The following is a 20,116-nucleotide window of genomic DNA, read 5'->3' as shown; positions in this document are numbered from 1 at the left end:
CAAGAGTGCTCTCAGGGTGAGCAGTAGTGAGACCAGGAGAAGCCAAGACATTTGTGTAACACTGTCAACTCTTCAGTAGGTTATTTCTGACGTGTTTGTTTATTTACGTATTTCTATCTCCTGCTCCAGAACACGGCCAGGAAACCTTCCTTTTATAGAAAACCGTACTGTCTAGAATATGTGCCGGGTTATATTGAATCATAAAGATTTGAGAACAAAAGAAAAATAACTCCCTCTCTCAGTTCCTGTAACATGATTGCAGTACCTTTGGTGGAAAGCAAATATTTTTCTTTCAAATACACCTTCATCCTTCCTTTTAATTCCACTCCATCACATGGCCTTTAGGACTTCACAATCAATTCCATTTAAATCATTTTCTAAATGCAGGAAGAAAGGAAGGCGACCTGAAGCCCCAGTGTGCACGCAGGTCTATGTCTGTCTCTGCACAGTCCAGTATGACATCTCCCCCCCACCAGCCTCCTGGGCGGGTTCTCAGGAAGCAGGGCTCAGCTGTCAACTGCAATGTGTCTGACAAAAGAAAGAGGAGGTAGGAGGGACGTGATGGTTTTCATACTCAGCCATCCTAACACCAGCCGGGGCATGGGTGGAGCGTCCGTATGGAGTCAAACCCGGAGTGGTATGTGTGAGGAGGAAAATGGGGTGGCTCTGCCAGAGGCTGTACTATCCATGGAGGATGCTGGACATTTGGTGACCAAGCCTAGGAAACCATATATATATATATAAAACAAGTAACGTGACAACTACTATGATCCTGCGCATGACCCAACATTGAGAAGTGACAAGCTGCTCACCTCCTCTCAGAGGGACCTGCAATCTGAGTCACTGCTGTTACTGTGAGGTGCTGACAGGGCACTGAGCTCATAGTCAGAGCATCACCCCATTGCCAAGAAAAAGCCCCTCAAAATTCAGTGAAGAAGGACCATGCCACCCTCATCTCCACAAGAACTCCCTGGAGCTTTATCTAGCTGAGCTCCTGCCCCAGCAGAAGGCTGCCCTTGGCTGGGCTTCTCAATCTGCCAACATTCATGTTATGGGCTGGATGATTGACAGGGTCAGGGAGGGGTGCTTACGGTGTTAAGCTGCAGCCCTGACCTCATACATCAATGGCAGAGGGATGTCCTGCCCTAGTTGTAAAAACTGAAATGTCTCCCCACCTTACCAGGGTCCCTGACTGATGATATCTGCCCAGGGCAGAAACCAGTGTCCCAGTCACAGTTGGTTGTGATTGCTGCATTCTTTGTCCTGCTCATTCCTGAGGGGACAGTTCTGAGCCATCCACGTACTAGATGAAGAGGCTGCCTCATCTCCCCGACTGGATTGTTCCTCAAAATGAAGCAGGTCCCCTTTTCATGTACAAAGTGTACAGGAATTTGGGTGGCAGAGTTTAGAAACCATTCAAGTAGTGGCCTAGAGTGCACAGCTGAATTTGAGTGCAGGAGTAGTTTTCCTAAGAGGAGAACCACGTTACACACCAAGCAATCCCCTGCTGTACCCCTAGCTGGGGGTCATAGTAGGAAACACACTGAAATGTGTTTCCTCATTACTCTATTCAGAAGCAGGGATTGTGCTAATTATCAACAGTCAGCTGACACAGAAAAGCCAAAGTAGTTCAGTTACATTCTACCTGGAAAATACTAAAAAGACAAAGTGGCCTGGCCTCAGCTAGAGCTGTTCTGGTGACCACCCTATAGAACGAGCACTTTGCCACAAAACTGGTGGCTCTTCCATCCTTGGAGAACCCAGACAGTGGCCTGGTTTTAGTTAGATGATGGACTTATTGTTGCCAGTCCAGAAGGCGGCTCAGATGTGCTTCTGAAATAGTTCTGGGTCCAAGGTGGCATGTGGGTCCCGAGCTACATCTCACAGAGAAGCCCATGATCTTCCCATGGTCCTGGTCCTTCCTGTGGTGGTTAATTTAAGATCTTCCAGAAATAAATCATGACCCATTGTTGTCTCAGGAAAAATGAGGGAAATCCCTTCATGTCTATCAGCTAAATTTGTCCAGGGAAGTCCAAGGCTTATAAAAAAGAAACAGGAATGTCTGGCTCTCTCTTCTACCATCAGCTGAAGGTACAGTGCCAGAGAGAGAGAGAGAGAGAGAGAGAGAGAGAGCTGACTTCCGATGGATCTTTGTGCTTTGTGTGAGGGTTGGATGTGGGAATGTTATAGGAGGACGGGCCACTGCCCTTGTCAATGGGGCTTATTTGCAAGGCATAGTAGCGGGGTATCTTTGGAAAGGCACTGGGACTGCCAAGAGGGCCACACAGTGGGCTTATTTCTCTGTACTTGCTGGAAAAATTGTTTTTTTCTAGTATGGCTGCTTATCACCTGATAAACAATCTGAAGAATTTCTGTAAGAAATAACTCACACAGAGAGGGTTCTAAGAAGCCTGTGTACACTTATGAAGCATATGGGAAACATGTTTCAGAGCATAAAATTCTCTCATTTAAGGCCAAATAGAGTCTCCTATCCATCATTAGTCCATCTGGACATGGGGCCAACATCTGGTGTTGCCTGGTGGGCATCTGTCTAGTTTCTCTGTAAACTCCCCCAACAGTGAAGTGGAGAAGCAGGAAAAAGAAACCTGGCCAAGAATACAGACATAGAAATACACAAGGGGTGGTGTCTGTGCTGTGGAGAGAATCAGCTCCCACCCACCTCAGCTTCTCCTACTCTGGCCTCCACTGAGAGTCTGCCATGACAGCTACCCTCCCAGAGCCTCAGCCAACATCTTTGGGAGTTTAACCATGATATGTTTACTTCCTGCAACCTCTCCTGCATGTGTTTAAGGCACTGGGAAGGCTGAATCTGGAGAATCCATCAGCTGGACCCACACATTACTTGTTATTCCATATTAAAGCATTTCTTTTTGTTTGAGAAATTAAAAGATAATTTTGTCAAAAAGTTAGGGTGTTTGGGCTAGTGTCTTTTTTTTTTTTTTTTTTTTTTTGCCAGTACAGAGTATTTTCACAGTCCAAGAAACCCAGGGCAGATGTCCCCAGTGGATATGCAGGTACTTGAGGGGTGGCTCTTGAAACACCTTTGGTTCAGCAAATGGCAGTGGAGATGAGGGCAAGCTGGGAGGATAGGGTTGGCCGTGGAGCCATCAAGCTGGGCAGTGTCTTCAGAGCCAGGAAAGCGACAAAGGGTGGCCATGATTCCTGCTACACTCTTCCTTGACAGAAGTCCCTTCTCTCCCCAGACATTCTTGGCAGAGCTGGGGCAACACACATGCTACAGATGCATTTGGAAACAAGCAAGAACCATGCAGTCATGAGATACAGGCTTGGGCCCTGTCCCTCAGAACCCCTGAGGAAGAGTGGTGGGCTTTACAGAGTCTCTCAAAGTCTAGAAGAGAGAATATACTATGTATACTTTTTATATGTTAGGTTCTCATTATAGAATAGCTTTGGCATTAATTCCTATTTTACCAACTAGAAAATTCTAGAAACTATCATTTTAGACTTTTAGTTAATTTAGTTAAAATGTTTACCAACGAAGCTAAAGTTAATATGTAGAGATTCAAGAACAATATATACTGTTCTTGATGGCTGAGAGTAAAACCACTAGCTCTGCTTAAGCTTTTGCAAATAATATTAGTTTCTACTTATTTCTTGGATTATTTTGGGGGGGGCTGTAACTTCCTTCTAACCCTCCTTTCTCTTTCTCTCTCTTCCTATTTTCCTCCCCTCGCCAAATGTCCTGCCTCAATTGTATTTTCTCTAAATGTTGTGTGGTCAGAGCTGTTATTCTTGGCATGTATTATACGTAAAGTTGCTAATGGTGGTAGCCCTTATATGTTGCATATGAAAATGTTAATGTTTTGCAAAACAATTTTAAATGGATGGGTGACCTCATCTCAAATCTAACAACTCCATCGTACCTCAGCTTAGAAAATGGCAAGCGGAGGGAATGTTTAGTTACGCTCCTAATGTTCCCATTGGTACTCCTGTGCACCTGAACAACTGTTGCACATGCACTGTGCTCACAAAATAAGCCTTCCCTACCTTCACAGCATACTCCGCATCCGTGGCTTTGTGCACACATCGCTTGCATACTGAGTAGGAGCCCACTCCGATGTCCTCCTTGATCTCATAGCCATCAGTGAAGTGGATATTGTTCCCATGTAGCTGCTGGAAGAGGTCAAGACAGGAGAGGGTTTTTAGTACTTTCTTGAAAAGGTCCATGTGCCCATAGAACTGCAGCATGCACTGAGAAAGTGAGGAAATGGAGGTCCAGGAGTTACAAGGTTCCTTTGCCCAAGGTCTAGAGCTATTTAGTGATGGTTCTAGATCTAAAATTCAACTTGTCTGGTTCATTGTGCTATGACACCTAATATTTATTTATTTATTTATTTATTTATTTTTGTTACCAGGGATCGAACTTGGGTCCCTGTGCTTGCGAGGCAGGCGGCAGAACCACTGATCTAAATCCCCGCCCCGACACCTAATATTTAGACAAAAGATTATTCCGTATCCATTGACCAGCCTTACTTCTTCCAATATTGTGAGAAAATGGGTGATTAGAAGCAAAAAGGCAGAAGCACTTGCAGATATATGGGATGTGGCTCAGAAGCCCATGTCCAGAGAGTGTATCTGGATAAAAACATCTAACTGGAATATATAACTCCGTGAGTCACAGCCTGCTACTGAACTACACACGAGGTCTTCACCTACCCGCTGTTAACCCAGAAAAACATTCAGCTAACAGGCACAGTAGGCCTTTACTTCACACATGCCACAAGGCCATAGGAGAGAGACCTTGGGGAAATGCAATGTCATTCAATCTACCTTGTAAGTTGAGTTTAATTTTAACTCTTCTAGAACTCTCTGTGTATGGACATGAATATGGTTAAAAAAAAAACTCTATAAGTCTTTGGCCTCCCAAAGACTTGGCACCCACAAATCAAACTTCTGTCTTAGGGTATTGGGTTGACTCTACACAACAAAGACACTTCTGGCTCAAGATACCTAAGGAGTCTCTGGCACAGATACCCATAGTGACATTCGTCTCATGGTCTTTTCTTCTTTTTTGAAGATGGACATACAGCAGGGGCAAAAGTAATGACTCACATCAGCATGGCAAAAGCCATGGCAACACTCAATAACCAGGAAAGTGTCAGGGAAGAGTAGGTGTCTGACATCCACCCATCTTAGCACCCAGCACCCCGAGGAAAACAATGTCCACCCAACCTTGACACCTACCACACCAGGGGGGCCAAGTTCATAGAATCATCACTGCTAGGCATCAGCTGAATACTCCTCATGTCTTACCCTGGGGCAAATGCAGTTACCTGCACAATCGGGTGAACAGGAGCCTTGTTCAGGTCTTGCTGCGAGGGTTCCTGGACCAGGCTGGAGGCCACAAAACTGAATCCTCTGAACAAGTGATGTGCATTGGCACTGGGGGGGACACCAGGAGAGTCTGTGGGAAACAGTGGCAGAGCTCAGGCTTTAGGAGAGTGGAGTGAGTTCAGGAGAAATGACAGTGTACATGTGTGCATGTGATATGTGTGTGTGTGGAAGGACATGTAGAAACCCTGAACCTATGAAATGCCTTTATTTTCAGTGGTGCCAGTAGTTTGATTTTTAAATGGACAACATACCTAGAATAAAAAATTTAGGATAATCATTAATCACATCTTTTATTTTGCTGCCTTCTGAATTTACTAATATTCTTCATCACAATACACCACCCATACCTGCTCCAGACTGAGAGAAAGAGTGGCCAATGATCCAGGAGGGATTGTCAGGGAACAGGGACACCACATGCTGTGCAGCTAATCTCTGGGTCCAGCAGGCACCCTGTGCAGGGGTGCAGCCAGTGAAGACCTGGCATCCTCCCATCCTACCTTCCGTATGTACACATCTCTCCTAGAACACTGAGGCAAAGTCATTCAACCCCACAGCATGTCAGGAGTGTGAAAGGAGCCATTCCATGAGTTATAATTTCTCTAAACTTTGTAAGATTTGTTCCAAAGTGTGACAGCAGTGAGACTGATCCCACTTCCCATTCATCATTGAGTAAAACAAGAGGATAAATGACCACAGGAGGGAATATTTACATTGTTTATAACAGACAAGAAGCTAAACTCTCTATTTTGCAAAGTGCTCCCAGAGTCAATGAAAAAGAGCAAAAGACCCCAAATAAGTAGTGATGGCTACCAAATGCATGCAAAGATACTCAATCTCTCAGATGAGAGGGTATATGCATATTTAAATGAGATTACAGTTCCACATAAGGAATTACCAAAAATAAAAGTAATCAGCCATGCTCAGGTTTGGCAGGGGTTGGGCAGACTTAAAGCTGAAGGAGGGAGCAGCATCAGCACAACCTCCTTAGGTGGGTGGGCCATACTGCCACATTTAAAGTTCACATGTCCTCTGAAGATCAGCTCTGTATCTAGAGATTTATCCTACAGGATTACTTTCGAAAGTACTTAAAATTAATGTAGAAAATGCTGGCTTCAGCAGTGTTTTTGTTACAGCTAAAAAGGAGACTGTAGCAGACATCCCTGCCCGGTAGTAGCAGGCTAAGAGTGACACCTGCTTCTTGCTTTCTATAATTCAGCTATATTGTTTTATATCAGAAGTCAAACTGAAGCTCTACATGATGCAAAACGGTATGTCAGATGGTGGACTGGATGAGTACAGCCCCTCCCCCAGTGGCTGCTGCAGAAACCTAGGCCCTGGTCTATAAAGTGGCAGGGCTCTGCTGAGTTATGTGGAGCTGGGTCAGTGTGACCCCAGTTAAAATTCTTTCCCCTAAGTTATGGCTTCTCACTGACCTAATGGGTTGCTTGCTAATTGCAACTGGTCCCAGTACCAGTTTGTTCTATCCAAGCAAGATAAGCAGTGCTCACTCCCTAACACCCCTGCCTGGCGCCATCATGCCAGGTGTTCGGCAGTATTTCACCAGATGCCTTCAAAGCATATCCAGCTCCCCAATCCTTCCCATGATTATATTCAATAAATACTGGATGCACTTGGGGGCCTTTGTCTTTGCTGCCTACAGCAGCACTGACTGGGTCCCAAGATGCAGCTTCTTCACTCTAAGTCTCATTTCCTGTCTTTATTCTTTAATTTGCCTTGTGCTGCAGTGGCTCACAGGAGGCCAGAACTCACTGCAGAGGTTCTGGCAACAGCCCCTTCCCTGTTCCCTATAGGGGACAACCTAAAGGCCAACCTCCATTAGGAAATCATGGTCATGATCAATAATGATCTGTGCATATCCAGGGGCTTGGCAATGCTTGTGATTAATTCTAGGAAGACTGCGATAATCAGATGATATGCAGCTGTGTAAACTACTGACACAGACACAAGCTCTCAACAGTTTGCCAAATGAAAAAAGAAAATATAACCTGTACAATATGGAGAACATGTACATTGTAAGAAAAATATTTGAATATATGTCTTAATGTATATTATATTGAGTACATGAATATATGGAAAATTCTATAATATTTAAATAAGTAATATTCAAAATATAGCCTATATCTTCATTTTTCTTACAAATATAAAGATTTTAAAAATACATGCTATACACAATGTTTTTAAAAGTTGCATATCTATATTCTATATTTCATATATATGCTAGAATCATTTACCCAAGGTGGGTCTGAAAAGGCCTTTGCCTTTCTACTCTCTACCCTTGACTATTTCTATCCTAGAAAGTTCACTTCTGTCCCTCATGGGGGCAAGGTGTGTTGACTGGGAGACATACCTGCAGAAAAAAACATGGCTTTTATTCTTTATTCGATTGTGAGGTAGGGTTATGAGGGTGTTTGCTTTGAAATCCAGGACTGAGACCATATGCTGCGAGGATGCTTTGAGGACTTGGGCTAGTCTTCAGCATCATGGACAGAGAGTCAGCTAGACCCAGGTCTCAGCTCAGGACTTGTGACCTTACAAAGGGCCTTCACAGACAACCCAGGTAGACAGGCCCACATGACCATTTAACAAGTGTGACCAGGGTTGATTGCAAGTAAAGTCCCAAAATCCTATTTGAGGGAAGCTTAATTAATAGACAAGGTGCAGGTCAGTATGTTTTAGGACCTGAAGTTACACTTCGTGAGATAGTGGAGATAACACGGTACTTTCTGAAGGCTGCAGCTTCCCAGTGACACTGAGCCCTTCAGATGAGCAGGCCTCTGTTCTGCCTGGAGTGCTCTGAGCTTTGTCTTTCTTTTCCCTGCATGGAATTCTGGCTTTGAGGTCTGCCTTCTCTTTTAACTCCCCAAGCTACGTTGCACAGCAGTGAAAGTCTCCATTGGAAAAGAGCAACTTGACAAATGGATACATCAGAATTTAAGAAATCTTCAAACCTCAGAGGTGCTTTAATGTGCTCCCTTAGGGCTGCAGATTTGAGAACTTGAGCCTGTTCTAGGACTTTGCCTGAGCTGTGCAGTGGTAAAGGCTGAGCACAGATTGGGATCTGTTTTACACACATTGAAGTGAATGTGTGTGTCTGTAGAATACAAGTCATGTTACTGGAAAATCTGTAGATCAAATAAGCAATGGCTGTTGACCAATAAAGAGACAGAAAGTACCTGGCACTGCCCAATATGGACATGGACTTGTACCTCTTCCTATATAGAGCAAGAGAGACAGTGAAAGCATGAGAACAGTTAGGGGGTCTTTACTACAAGTTAAAAAGCTGACATTTGATTGGTGTGGCTGGATAGCAATTGAATGTGAGTGGTATAAGTAAAATTTGGAGTGCTTTATAATTATGAAAGGGATGTTGATTTTTAGCACAGGGCTCACAGAAGACCAAAAATACAGGTTAGATAAGAAATGTAAAACTAATTGCCTAATTACCTTTGATGACTCCATGAATATTTTCTGATCTATAGTAGATGTCTCGTGGTTTTCAAATCTTAGATTGGCATCTCACACCAGTCAGCATGCTCCAGTGAGCAGCTGATGTGTGATCAGGAAGCATAAACCAGATGATCTCAGTTTAATTAAGAGTGAAAGTCAATTACAAGAAATGCCCTGTGTGCATCCAGAGCCTAAAGTAAGGGACTGGTAGATTATCCACTCTATAAGCCTCACCGCTATGGCTGCTCTTTAACCCAACCATGCAGTCGCCTACCTGCTTAGAGAATCTCACTCTTGTATAAAATCAGAGTGACTTTTATGCATCTTTAGCACAGCAGTTACTGCCTACCTCAATTGCAAGATACATGATGTGATAAATTAACTCGAAGTAAAACTGATTGAGAATCTGAAATAGTAAGGAATCAGAAGCCAATTTTTTTTTTTTTTTTTGCTGGTGGTGGTACTGGGGATCGAACTCAGGACATTGGGCCTGCCAGGCATGCACAGCGCCACAGAGCTACAACCCCAGCACTACAGTACCTTTCTATGATAGCCTACGCTGTGTTTCCTAGACGAAGGGTGTACTTTTTTTTTTTTTTGGTACCGGGGATCGATGAAGTGTGTACTTTTATCTTCGCTCTCACCCTTTTTTTTATTTACTCAGTCCAAGCAGAGCCAGTTTTTCTCTCACTCTTCATTTTTGCTTTCTTGAATAAACTTTGCCACTGCTTTTGCTCTTTTGATTCAATTCTTTGTTTGAGGTGAGAAGAACCTGGAATGCAACTCCAGAAGAAGTGAGCTATCTAGAACTTGGTAACTTTTAGTTGTCAAGCCACTATTTAGAAACAAGCTTCCTGATGACAGCACTGGGACAGAGATGGCTCATTGCCCTTTGGCTGGAAAAGACACCATTTGTCTTCCCTGGCATCCTCTAGAGCTTGGACTCTGGAGTGGCCTAGGGCTCCTGCTTGACAACGGATGCTTTCCATATGCCCCTCAATCCTTGGTTTCTTCTATTTTTTTGGCGGGGGGAGGGTAGCATTCTCCCTGCTCCCTGCTTTCTACCCTCTCCTCTGCTACTCTCTCACTCCCTTCTCCTCTCTTATGTTCCTGAAATTCTTTCTTCTCCCCTGCAGATGTTGCTTCTGTTTCTTGCCAGAGGTCCCTCTGCCAGCCCTGTGTCTCAAGTGCCTGGCACCCAGTGACAATTGGTGTCCTTCTGAATCTAAGCAATGAGGCAGGATGATTGGCACATGTTCGAGGCCAGCCTGGGCCAAATAGTGAGTTCAAGTTCAGCCTGAACTACATAGTGAGACCCTGTCTCCAAAAAAAACCCACCAAAAATCTTCTATTATTCTTTTTTTTCTTCTATTATTCTTATATGAGTACTACTGATATAGGGGAAATACATAATTCCCAACTAGATGTCAGATATGCCAAGTTCTTGTTCCCCAAAGTCGAAGAATGAACTCTAAGGAACAAATGGAGGTATAGAGTAGGGAAATTTATTGGGGAATAGGAATAGCTCCTGAGAAACAGGAGGGGTCCTGAATGGGTTGCCAGAAGCTAATTCTTGATGGTGTTGGAATGCACAGTGACAAAATATGTTTTTTTAGGCCAATATTAAAATAAAATTGAATTTTCTATGTGCATATAAGGATTATGAGGGTCATGGTCACACTGGCCAGCCAGGTTGGAGTCTAAATTCTCCATGAATAAAACAAAAAGCATATTGTATGAAAAATGTAGAGTTGACTGCATTAGTATCTTCTTACCCAGTGGCATAAGTGTGGTCTTGCTTTAAATATTTTAAGCATACAGCCACACATGATGGCAACTCAGGAAGCAGAACTGCCCACCCCATAGAGGACTCTCCAGGCTGCAGGGGTATGCACAGACTCACAGACAACCTGCTCCTACTTGGAGGTATGTGGTCTCTTGTTATTTTGCCTTTGGGTCAGCCACAGGAAAAGAAATAAAATAACATTTTCCAGTGAGCTGTGGAATCCCCAAACACTGACTTATCTTCCCAATTTTGGAAGCTAAAAAGAAATCCTCTTCTGCAAACTGGATTAATTCTGTCAATGAGAAGGACTGAGCCCAATACCTGGAAGATTCCTCTTCCTTTGCTTCTCATTAACATGCACCAGTGATGACTCAGAACTTTAGGGACAATTGTCACACAAGCCTCCTCATTGATGATGGCTTTGGTTCTCTGGGGACTGCATGGGACCCAGAAGACAGAGCAAGTAACCCGTCATGGCTCCTGGTTGAGGTGCACTGAGTCAGGCACTCCTTTTCTTCCTTCCTTGTTGCTTAGGCTTAGGGCAGCAGTGGAACCAGGTCCCAGGCACATCCTGCTGCAGGCTCTTGGCCCTGTCCATCTGCATTGGCTCACACCCACCCGCACGCCTCAGTGCATGGCAGCCCAGACCCAGGGCAGATAAAGGGTTTTCTGTGCTCAGACCTGGTGGGGGGGGGTTCTGTTTCTGGACCCAGAGAGGATGAGGGGTTTCTCCCTTCCAACTTTACCTACTTGATACTCACTGTTGACCTTCTACTTGTTTCATGATTATCTTTTAGAAATGCTGAGCAATTTTAGATGCAAAAGCAGTGAGGAAATCACGGTGAACCCTCAGTCCCTCAGTACCACCCCACACACCCTGAATATGCACAGAGGTTTTGAGCTACTATGAACATAATCACCACCCCATCACTGCTGGGCTGGTCCTAAGCCACAGTGTGGCTGTATTCTGAGACAGGCCTTTCCAAGAATAATTAAACAAGTGGGTCTTAATCGGATATGATTGATCTCCACATGAGAAAGGAAGGAGACACTAGAGCCTACATGCTCTCTCCACACTCAGAGGAAAGGCTATGTGAGGACAGGGAGGTGGCTGTCTTCAAGCCAAGGAACCCACCCTGTTTGAACCTTGATTTGTTTTTTAATTTTTTGAGGCAGGGTCTCACTATGTAGTTCAGGCTGGCCTTAAACTCACTATGTAGCTCAGGCTGGCCTTGAACTAACTCATGGCAATCCTCCTGACTCAGCCTCCTGAGTGCTGAGATTACAAGTGTGCACCACCATGCCTGGCCTGGAACCTTCATCTTGAACTTCAGAACTGTGGGACAGCTAATGTCTGTTGTGTAAGCCCCCAATCCTGTAGTGTTTTGCTACGGCAGCCCTAGCATACCAAGTCAATTACCACAGCAAGAAAAGTAAACACTAATTCATTAATATCACAAGTGATAATTTTAAAGGGAGCTGACCAGTTCTGATTGAACTTGATGGACTTTGAGAATAACTTTAGACATATCACAAAACTAAATTTATGTTTCTGCTTGCTATGCTGAGATCTAATACTGATACAGCTTTTCAAACAGCTTTTTGGATTTGCATGAATAATAAATGTAGCTCACAAATGCACAGACTTAAGTGACAGCCTCCCTCTTCCCACAGAAACCCTCTAGTTAAGTGAGAGATCTACTTCACCTCAACTTCCCTTTAGGGTTCTCAGCTGAGTGTCTCCTGAGAGGGGTGATCACTACCTGGTGACTCAGAATGGGAGGTGGGCTACCTAACATCTTGCTGAGTTCCCAGGTGGGCATTACTTAGGGAATACCACAGAACTAGTCCTGCCACTTCAACTTTTATCTTGGGGCAGAGAAAACTGGAAAGCGAAACAGAATTGGCAGTCATTTTTCTATTGGGAGCATCCTTGAACATGGGTACCTCTGCTCTACCTCTGTCCTCAGGGGTCAGATCGGACAGCCCCCCCAGAAAGGCCCACCACTGTCACACACCTGTGGGTGTCCGTGTGGTGAATTCAGGATCGAAGTGGAAGGTGTCCTCAGGCCTGCCCACTGCGGGCTTGAAGGGTGGCTTGATCTCCTTCCGGTACAGCTTCTGCAGGGGAAGCAAGACAGGCTCAGGCGAGGCTGGGATGGGCATGGGCAGCACCGGAGATATGCCTGGGCGTGTTATAGGCACCTCCACCTTCACCTACAAGCAGCCCTCCACACTCTGAACTTGTGAGGATGTACACAAAACGCAGACTATGTCAATGTGTTCTATTACATATGTCATACATGATAAATGAAATGTGATAAAATACAGTGAATGTTTAAAAACATCTTACAGTAAAAGATACATTAACACTAATTCCCCTCAAAATTCTCCCCCTGGTTTCAAACACATTAATTTCATCGTTCTTGCCACTTTCTGAAGCAGTTCTGGAAGTCCTCTTTCATGAATGTCTTAGTTGTGCTGTCCTGGCTACCTTGATGTCCTGATTGATTCAAACTGTTTACCTTTCATGGTCATTTTGACTTTTAAGTGGCATGGTGCTAGATCCGATGAACAAGGTGGATGAAGACACACTGTAATGTTTTAATAAGCCTGCCTTTCTGTTACATGGTACTTGGCAGTAGCATTCACTGTATTTTTTGTCACACCTTGTAAAGACACTCATGCCAGAGGACTTCAAGAACTGCTGTGGGTGCAAATCAGGTCAAAGGACCCTGGAAATGGAAGATGCTAACAACCATAATGTGTAGCAGGGCTGGAAAACTTGAGAGGGTCTTGTGCACCTACACCTCTAGTACCCTGTTGTCCTTATATTGCTAGGGGGTCAGGTTATTGGCTAAAAATACCAATTCCCAGACACTCTGACTAAGGGGTCTCGAGCTCAGCTCTGTAGCCACGGATCCACTGGCAGGGCAGGTCTGTGTGGCAAAGGCAGTAACTCTAGATAAAAACTTCTATGAATGTCTCAATGACAAGGGAAAGCAGATTTCATTACCTTATCAAACAACAAAACTGAGACTTGAATTCACAGAGCAACTTATCCAAGGCCAAGAATGACTGGAAGGAAGACAAGGAGGGGTAGGCAGGTCTCCTGACCCTTCTGAAAGTCCCAAGTACTGAGCAAAAGGTCTGGGTCTGGGGAATGGGGGCTTAAGAGGAAGTGAGCTCAGAGGCAGGGTGCTGACACCTGCCTTTTGCCCTGGGCACACCTGCTAAGCCAGTCAGAAATGGGGGTGTGGGGGGGCAGCAGAAACACTCAGTCCAGAGGGCCAGGGACTGGGCATCCACAGAGAACTGTGTGGAATTCAGCCTGCGCTCCTGGCCATTTCCTGGCCTGGGTGAACAGCTTTGTCAGGAACTGAGTCCTTCCATAGACCCTTTCCAGACAGAGAAACAGGCTGCATCCTGCAGTGATGGAAGCACAGGGAAGGAGCAAATCTCCTGAATGCGCACACTCCTTGGAAAGCTCTGGAACCCTGCTGCTGCTTTGTGTCCAGAGCTTTCCTGTCATGCTTCAGCTGGGTTAGCAAGTGAAATCTGTCCCACAAGAGTAAAGACATGTCTTCCTGGCAGGGGGACAGGGAGAAAGAGAAAGAAAAGGAAGAAAAAGAAGGAAAGAAAGAAAGGAAGGAAGGGAGGAAGGAAGAAAAGAAGGAAGGAAAGAAAGAAAGAATCATGAGGAGATAAGGAGGGAAAGATGAGATAGGGAGGTGAGAGAGAAAGGGAGACACGGAGACAGGGAGAAGGGAGAAGGGAAGGCTCCATTACAAAGGCAGTCTTCCTACTTTTATGAAAGGGATTTATTCACACGAAAGATTTCTATTATAAACAAAAAAAAGCAGACACAAATGGCTGCCACCCATGCATCCAATTCCAGAGAGAAGTGTTTGTCTCTGGGAAGCCAGAGCTCACATGGGCCATTTCAGTTTCTTCTCAGGCCTACAGGGACCCTGTGTGGGGAAGGAGGTGCGGCTTCACATGCAGGAGAAAACAGTCCCTCAGATCAGTGCTCCTTCCTTCCCTGAGGGCATCTGCATGCAGCGGGCCATCTGGCAATCTGTGGAGAGATTGGTCATCATCCTGTGCCTCTCGGAGTCCAGTGGGTGGAGACCTGGGCTGCCACTGAACTGTACAAAACTCAAAGAAGCCCTGCAACAGCCAGCATCTCCCCCAGATGTCAGTGACACCCACGTGGCCTCCTTGGCCTTTCCTCCCTTGCCTGCAGTCTGTCCATCTGCAATGTCACCACACATCTGGCTTCATGAAGCAGATGTGGATGTTAGGGTGATTGGGCATTTGTCCTCCCTAGGGGGATCCTGACATGGGCAAAGGTGACTGTGTGTCCTTGACCTTTCTTATGACATCTGGTAAAGGGCACATGCTGTCATTTCATGAGGAAACTGATGGTTTTTGAATTCAGGCTGCCCATGAAAGCAAGGTTTATCCCTGACCAGTCCTACTTGGCAGGGGGTTCACACCAGGAGGCTCCAAGATTTTATCCAGAAAGAAAAAGGACTCATTAGAGTCAGAGTCAGAACCTAGCAAGGGTACTCTGAGAGCCTCACTTGGGCTGAGAATAGTGTACAACACATCAGGGAGCCAGAGAGAGTAGGTAAACAAGGTCCCTCTCTCCCAGAGCGCTGCCCCAGGGAGCTTAGCCCAGGCCCACCCTGTTCACTGCCCATATTGTGCCCAATTTCTTCCTCTCCTGTCCACACCTCTGCAAGCTCAGCACTAGCAGCCACTAGAGGGTCCCACTGAACTGCCACAGAATCCAGTAATCATGTGGTGCATTTGTGTTCACACTGGGCTTTATAAAGCCATAAGCACAGGTGTCTCTCTTTTGCCTTTTCCCAACCAGGCCTGTGAGCCTCTGTGCAGGCTGCATAGCACCTGACCCAGCCATCGGGAGGCAGGCATGAGAGCTTGCATGGAGCAGGACCTTCCAGGGTCCACGTGCTGGTTATTTCTGGGAACATAATCTGTCCACTGGGGGCCACCACACCCTCTGCCCCTGAGGCTGCTGTAGTTTCAGTCCGGTTTCAGTGTCTGTTTTGGGGAGAAAGCAGCAATCTCTGCATTGCTCTCCTAAGCTCTTTGGAGCCAGGCACTCTGCCCTTTGCTTTGTCATCCTGGATGCTTGTTGAAATATTAAAGGTGGCTCAATTTCTTGCTGTTGTAGCATAAACATTCTGGAAGGTGCTAATATGTATTATTACTATATATGCTTTTCTTTTTCCTGTGTCCAAACCTAAGAAAGGATTGGAACGGTGTGGTGATTTTGCCTCTGCTTCTGAATGTAAGTTGCGGCACACACAGTTGAACTGAAGAGAAAGCAGCAGCAGCGCCCTCATAGACTTTGAACTTGATGAGGTATGTGCTAGGCATTCTGACCTGGAACCCCAATCTCTAGGAATCTAGAACAAGTCACATCCACCCTGATGGAAAGAAAATGGACCCTTATAGTTTAATTCGCCAAGCATCAGTTTAAAGCATCTCATTTGTTTGAAGATGTCAGATTGCACAAGTCTAGCAGTGACTTTGAGACAGGTATCATAACACACATGGATATGCAAGGAATCTCTGAGAAAGCACATTAGGATTCTGTTTATACTTAAAGGACCTTCGGATAAGTAAGAAAAGGACAGAGAGGGTACAATAAAAATGGTAACTGGATAATGGAGGAGGAAGCTAGTTCTAGTTTGGGGCCACAGACCCTAACGTCTGTTTTCTGCTCAGTGTTGGTCCCAGACATTTCAAATTAACATGTCCCAATAAGGCAAAGGACACTTTTATAGATTGTTCCTGAAATAGTAAACCAAACATATGCAGGTGCAGGAAGGTGGAAAAATGGAAGGAACAGGGTGAATTTAAATGATTTCCAGGGCATCATGGTAGGGCAGAGCTTTGCCTACAGTTTATCCCAGCTGTACGAGATTCTACAGAGCCATCTAGATTTACAGAACTGCTAAATCAAACAGTCTTGGTTGAGATCTTGCAAAGGTGAGCTCCCTTGATACAGTAAGCATAAGGATAGAGTGATGGAAATCTTTCTGTGGGCATTGGGAGTGGAGATGGTGTCTGGGCCCCTGATTTGACCCAGTGCCTGAAATCAACTCCTGTGAGGTGCTAGGAATGCTCTTCCTGTAGGCAGCAAGATCAGAGTGACCTAGAAGTCCCCACTCTGCTCCTGTCTATGAACATAACAGCCAGGGTGAGCACGCTTCTGACTGCTCTGTGCCTAAGTTTCTCCTGGGAGTCCCTCTCACCTCATAGGCTGATGTGAGAGTTGCTGATGTGTTTGGAAGGGTTTGAAATGTAAAAAGACCGTAAGTAACTCAGATCAATACAGTAATAATAAAAGTAATTGCAATCACACATGGGAAGTGGTTACTCTTGGGGTCCTGGCATGCTTGGTGCTCTGGGAACAAAGAAGCAGAGCAACCAACATCTTTTCCCCATGACAGTGTCTGGTGCAGCCCTGAGCTCTGCTGGTCTCAGCCAGGTCTCTGTTTAAAGGAGCCAGGCTGGGCTGGAAGCTACTGAGGACTGGGTGATGCAGCCTGCATATTACCTTTTATGAAGCTTATTTTAGGTTCACACTAATCCTGTGTTCTCAGCATTGCCTCAGCCACGGAGGAAAAATAAACACAGCTTATATTTGCTGGACTCCAGCACACCCTGTAAGAGGTTTCCAGTCTATAATTAACTTGTGATTTTTCACTTAGCTGGTCACACACGAGAGCCTCCAGAAGGCTGCCCTGGAGCAGATGTTAATGTGCCAGGAGCAGAAAGCCAGGGCAAAGGCAGGGCAGATGGGTGCAACCCTCTTCTCTTGTTAACGATGTGTTCTGCTCCAGCAGGTCACCTGAGCCCCCAGGGGATGGTTGGTGGATGGCAGGTGTTTATTTAAAGAAAAAAAATCTGCTGGCAGTTTTGGGTCATAGAAGGCGGCAGAGAGGAAAATAAATATCTTTATGTTTGTCCAGCTGGGTCCTGAGGCAACAGTCTGGGTGAGGTCCCTCCTGGCAGGTTTTCTCCTTCACTTCTGAGTGTCAGTATTGCAGTGGGAAGCCTCTGGCATCATCTTGCACCCAGGACTGACCTGTGGCTGACAATCACAAGGGCACATCTGGACCACAGACTGCTGAGTGAAACAATCCTTAAGTACATTCCCATGGACATTCTAAAGCACTGAGTGTAGCAGTGGGCCCAGGCTAGTCACTGAGACACAGGGGCTGTTACCTTGGCCACAGGTGCAAGGACAATGCCCAGGCCCCGCTTGTGGGGGAAGGGTCACGAGGGATGGTGAAATCGCTTATTCTGCTCAGCAGGGCCTGCACGGCTACCAAGGCCATGGAGACCATGTGGGCCCAGTGGTTCTTGCCAAGACCCTGCACTGTCATGCCCATGGACTTTATTGAGAATATCCTTCCTGTCCTCCCTGTGCCCTCTCTTGGTGAATTCCCAGGCTTCTCCTCTCCTCTGCTTGGACACTCACACTGTGTACTGCTTCTACAGTAGGACAACAGTCTTCTGGTGCAACAGATTCCACCAGGTATGAGTGGCTTGAGGATGGAGCTGTATTTTCCAACCATTATGTTGAGGCTAGCTCAATTATACTTAATTCAAGCAGGTGTCACACATTACTTCTTGAATAAATTAATGGATGAACAGCATTTCAGGGCTCTCTACCACTTACAGGCTCAGTTAATTCAGAGGGCTAGATAGAATGAGGGACTTGCCCCCCTCCAGCCTCTATGAGGGAGCCTTTGGCAAGGGCAGGAACAAGAGTAAACATGCTTGATCCTAGCGGACAGAAAGACCTCTCTCAAAATCCATCTTCCCGTTCAAACCCCAAGACTTTGCCAAGCTTGCCTAGCACCACTAGCACGCCCTCCTGGACACTACACTTCCAGCTGAGACAGCATCTGTCTGCAGCATTTGCCAAGGTCCCCTTTGGCAAAGTGCTTTGTGGAGCAGTCACCAGGAGACATGGCTGGGGATCTCCTTTGGATTCCCCACCCTAAGCTTCTTCTCTTCCCACCTGCAGCTCCTTGCACACCATATCTGCCTAGCAATCCCCTTCTCCACTTCCCAGGCATGGTCTCTGGAGGTGACAGAGAAAGGGACAGTCTCTTTCCATAGCCACCACTCCTGTCCTGAGGTCCCTCCTTTGGCCCTCAGGATACATGCACTTGCTCTTTCCTTTCTTCCTTCCTTCCTTCTTTCCTTCCTTCCTTCCTTCCTTCCTTCCTTCCTTCCTTCCTTCCTTCCTTCCCTCGGTTCCTCACACACTGGCATTCATCAGGTGCTCTGCTCCGGCCTGGGGGATGGCTCCAGGCCAGAGCCCCAATCTTCTGTAGCTTGCACCCCAGAGGCAGGAGGCAGAAAATAATACACAGCAGACATCAGTCATATGGTGTGGCACATTTAAAGGTGACAGGTGGGAACAGGGCTGGGTTTGGAGGTAGGGTGAGGGGACACAGTTGGATGCCTAGGAGAGGGCAGGGAGGAGGAGGTGGGGTGGGCCTGCAGAGTTTGGGATGAGGCTCCAAGAAGATGGGCCAGCTGGAGCCCAGCATGGAGGTGAAGAACACACTGTCCTCCCACCTTCCCACTTATCCTGCCCTGTCCCACTTCCTCCCCCTTCACAGCAGAACATTCTTCCGGTGAGGAGGTACACATTCATCTGTTCAATAGGACATCAGACTCCAGAGGTGGGACTTTGCTTCCGCATTGGTCTATCTCTTGCCCAGAAAGTGCCAGAAACACAAAATACCAACATAGGTGGCTGGGTAATATCTGCAAATATGCAGATGATAAATGAACAGAGCTGTGCACACTGCCCTGAATGCCAGTGGGGAGCCCCAAGTCATATTGACAGTGTCACCAATACCTGCCCACCAATGCAGGTCCCAAAGTCCTGGCTCCAAAGCCCAGATGCTGAGCTGTGCGAATCTTCCTGCAGGGACACATACTGGCCACTGTCAACAAGAGGTGGGGCTGGTCTATAAGCCAGTCTCCATGGATAGGAAAATCACCCCAGAAAACACTCCAATCATGAACCATGGACTGGAAATGATCTTTAGGTGCCTGCATGAGACTGAGTGGCCTAAGTATCTTACAAGCCTAAAATTTCAGGAAAGCTAAGCAGAAGCTCAGGGGGAGGCATTGTTTTACCTCTTGGAGAGCCTGCATTCCTCCTACTTTCTCTGGGGAGGAGGATATAACCTGATTTCGATTGCTCTTGGAGCATGGAATCCCACCTGCTGGGCACTGTGGGGATCTTAGAGTAGATACTTCCCTCCATCTTACTTGGAGTAGAAGCCTCATTTAAACAAGTTGTACACTTGTACATCAGAGCTTGAGAGTTGGGGTGGGGCATAGAAACTCCCCAGACTCCCCAGTGTGAATGGGGCTCAGGTGGAAAGAGGAGGAGAGCTGGTTTTACCCAGCATCAAT

At 46.1% G+C, this 20,116-nt stretch overlaps 1 protein-coding gene across 7 annotated transcripts in view; it reads right to left on the bottom strand.

Moving 5' to 3' along the window:
- The window catches only part of Rps6ka2 (ribosomal protein S6 kinase A2), a 388,980-nt gene that overhangs the window by 22,512 nt on the left and 346,352 nt on the right, over positions 1-20,116 (bottom strand). For all 7 annotated transcript variants that reach the window (XR_015444055.1, XM_013076709.3, XM_021238007.2 and 4 more), the window contains 3 exons: positions 12,649-12,751; positions 5,316-5,446; positions 4,030-4,155 (listed from right to left, as the gene is read on the bottom strand). Coding sequence is in view for 6 of the 7 variants with exons in the window: in XM_013076709.3 (XP_012932163.1) it covers positions 4,030-4,155; positions 5,316-5,446; positions 12,649-12,751 (360 nt within the window). In the remaining variant the exon portion in view is untranslated. The remainder of the gene's footprint in view (positions 1-4,029; positions 4,156-5,315; positions 5,447-12,648; positions 12,752-20,116) is intronic.

This window comes from Heterocephalus glaber, unplaced genomic scaffold, assembly GCF_053883595.1.
Source record: "Heterocephalus glaber isolate CG9 unplaced genomic scaffold, H.glaber_assembly_v1.0 deba00001593, whole genome shotgun sequence".
Lineage (NCBI taxonomy): Eukaryota > Metazoa > Chordata > Mammalia > Rodentia > Bathyergidae > Heterocephalus > Heterocephalus glaber.
Note: the sequence above shows the minus strand (reverse complement) of the source record. Positions and strands in the feature narration are given on the sequence as shown.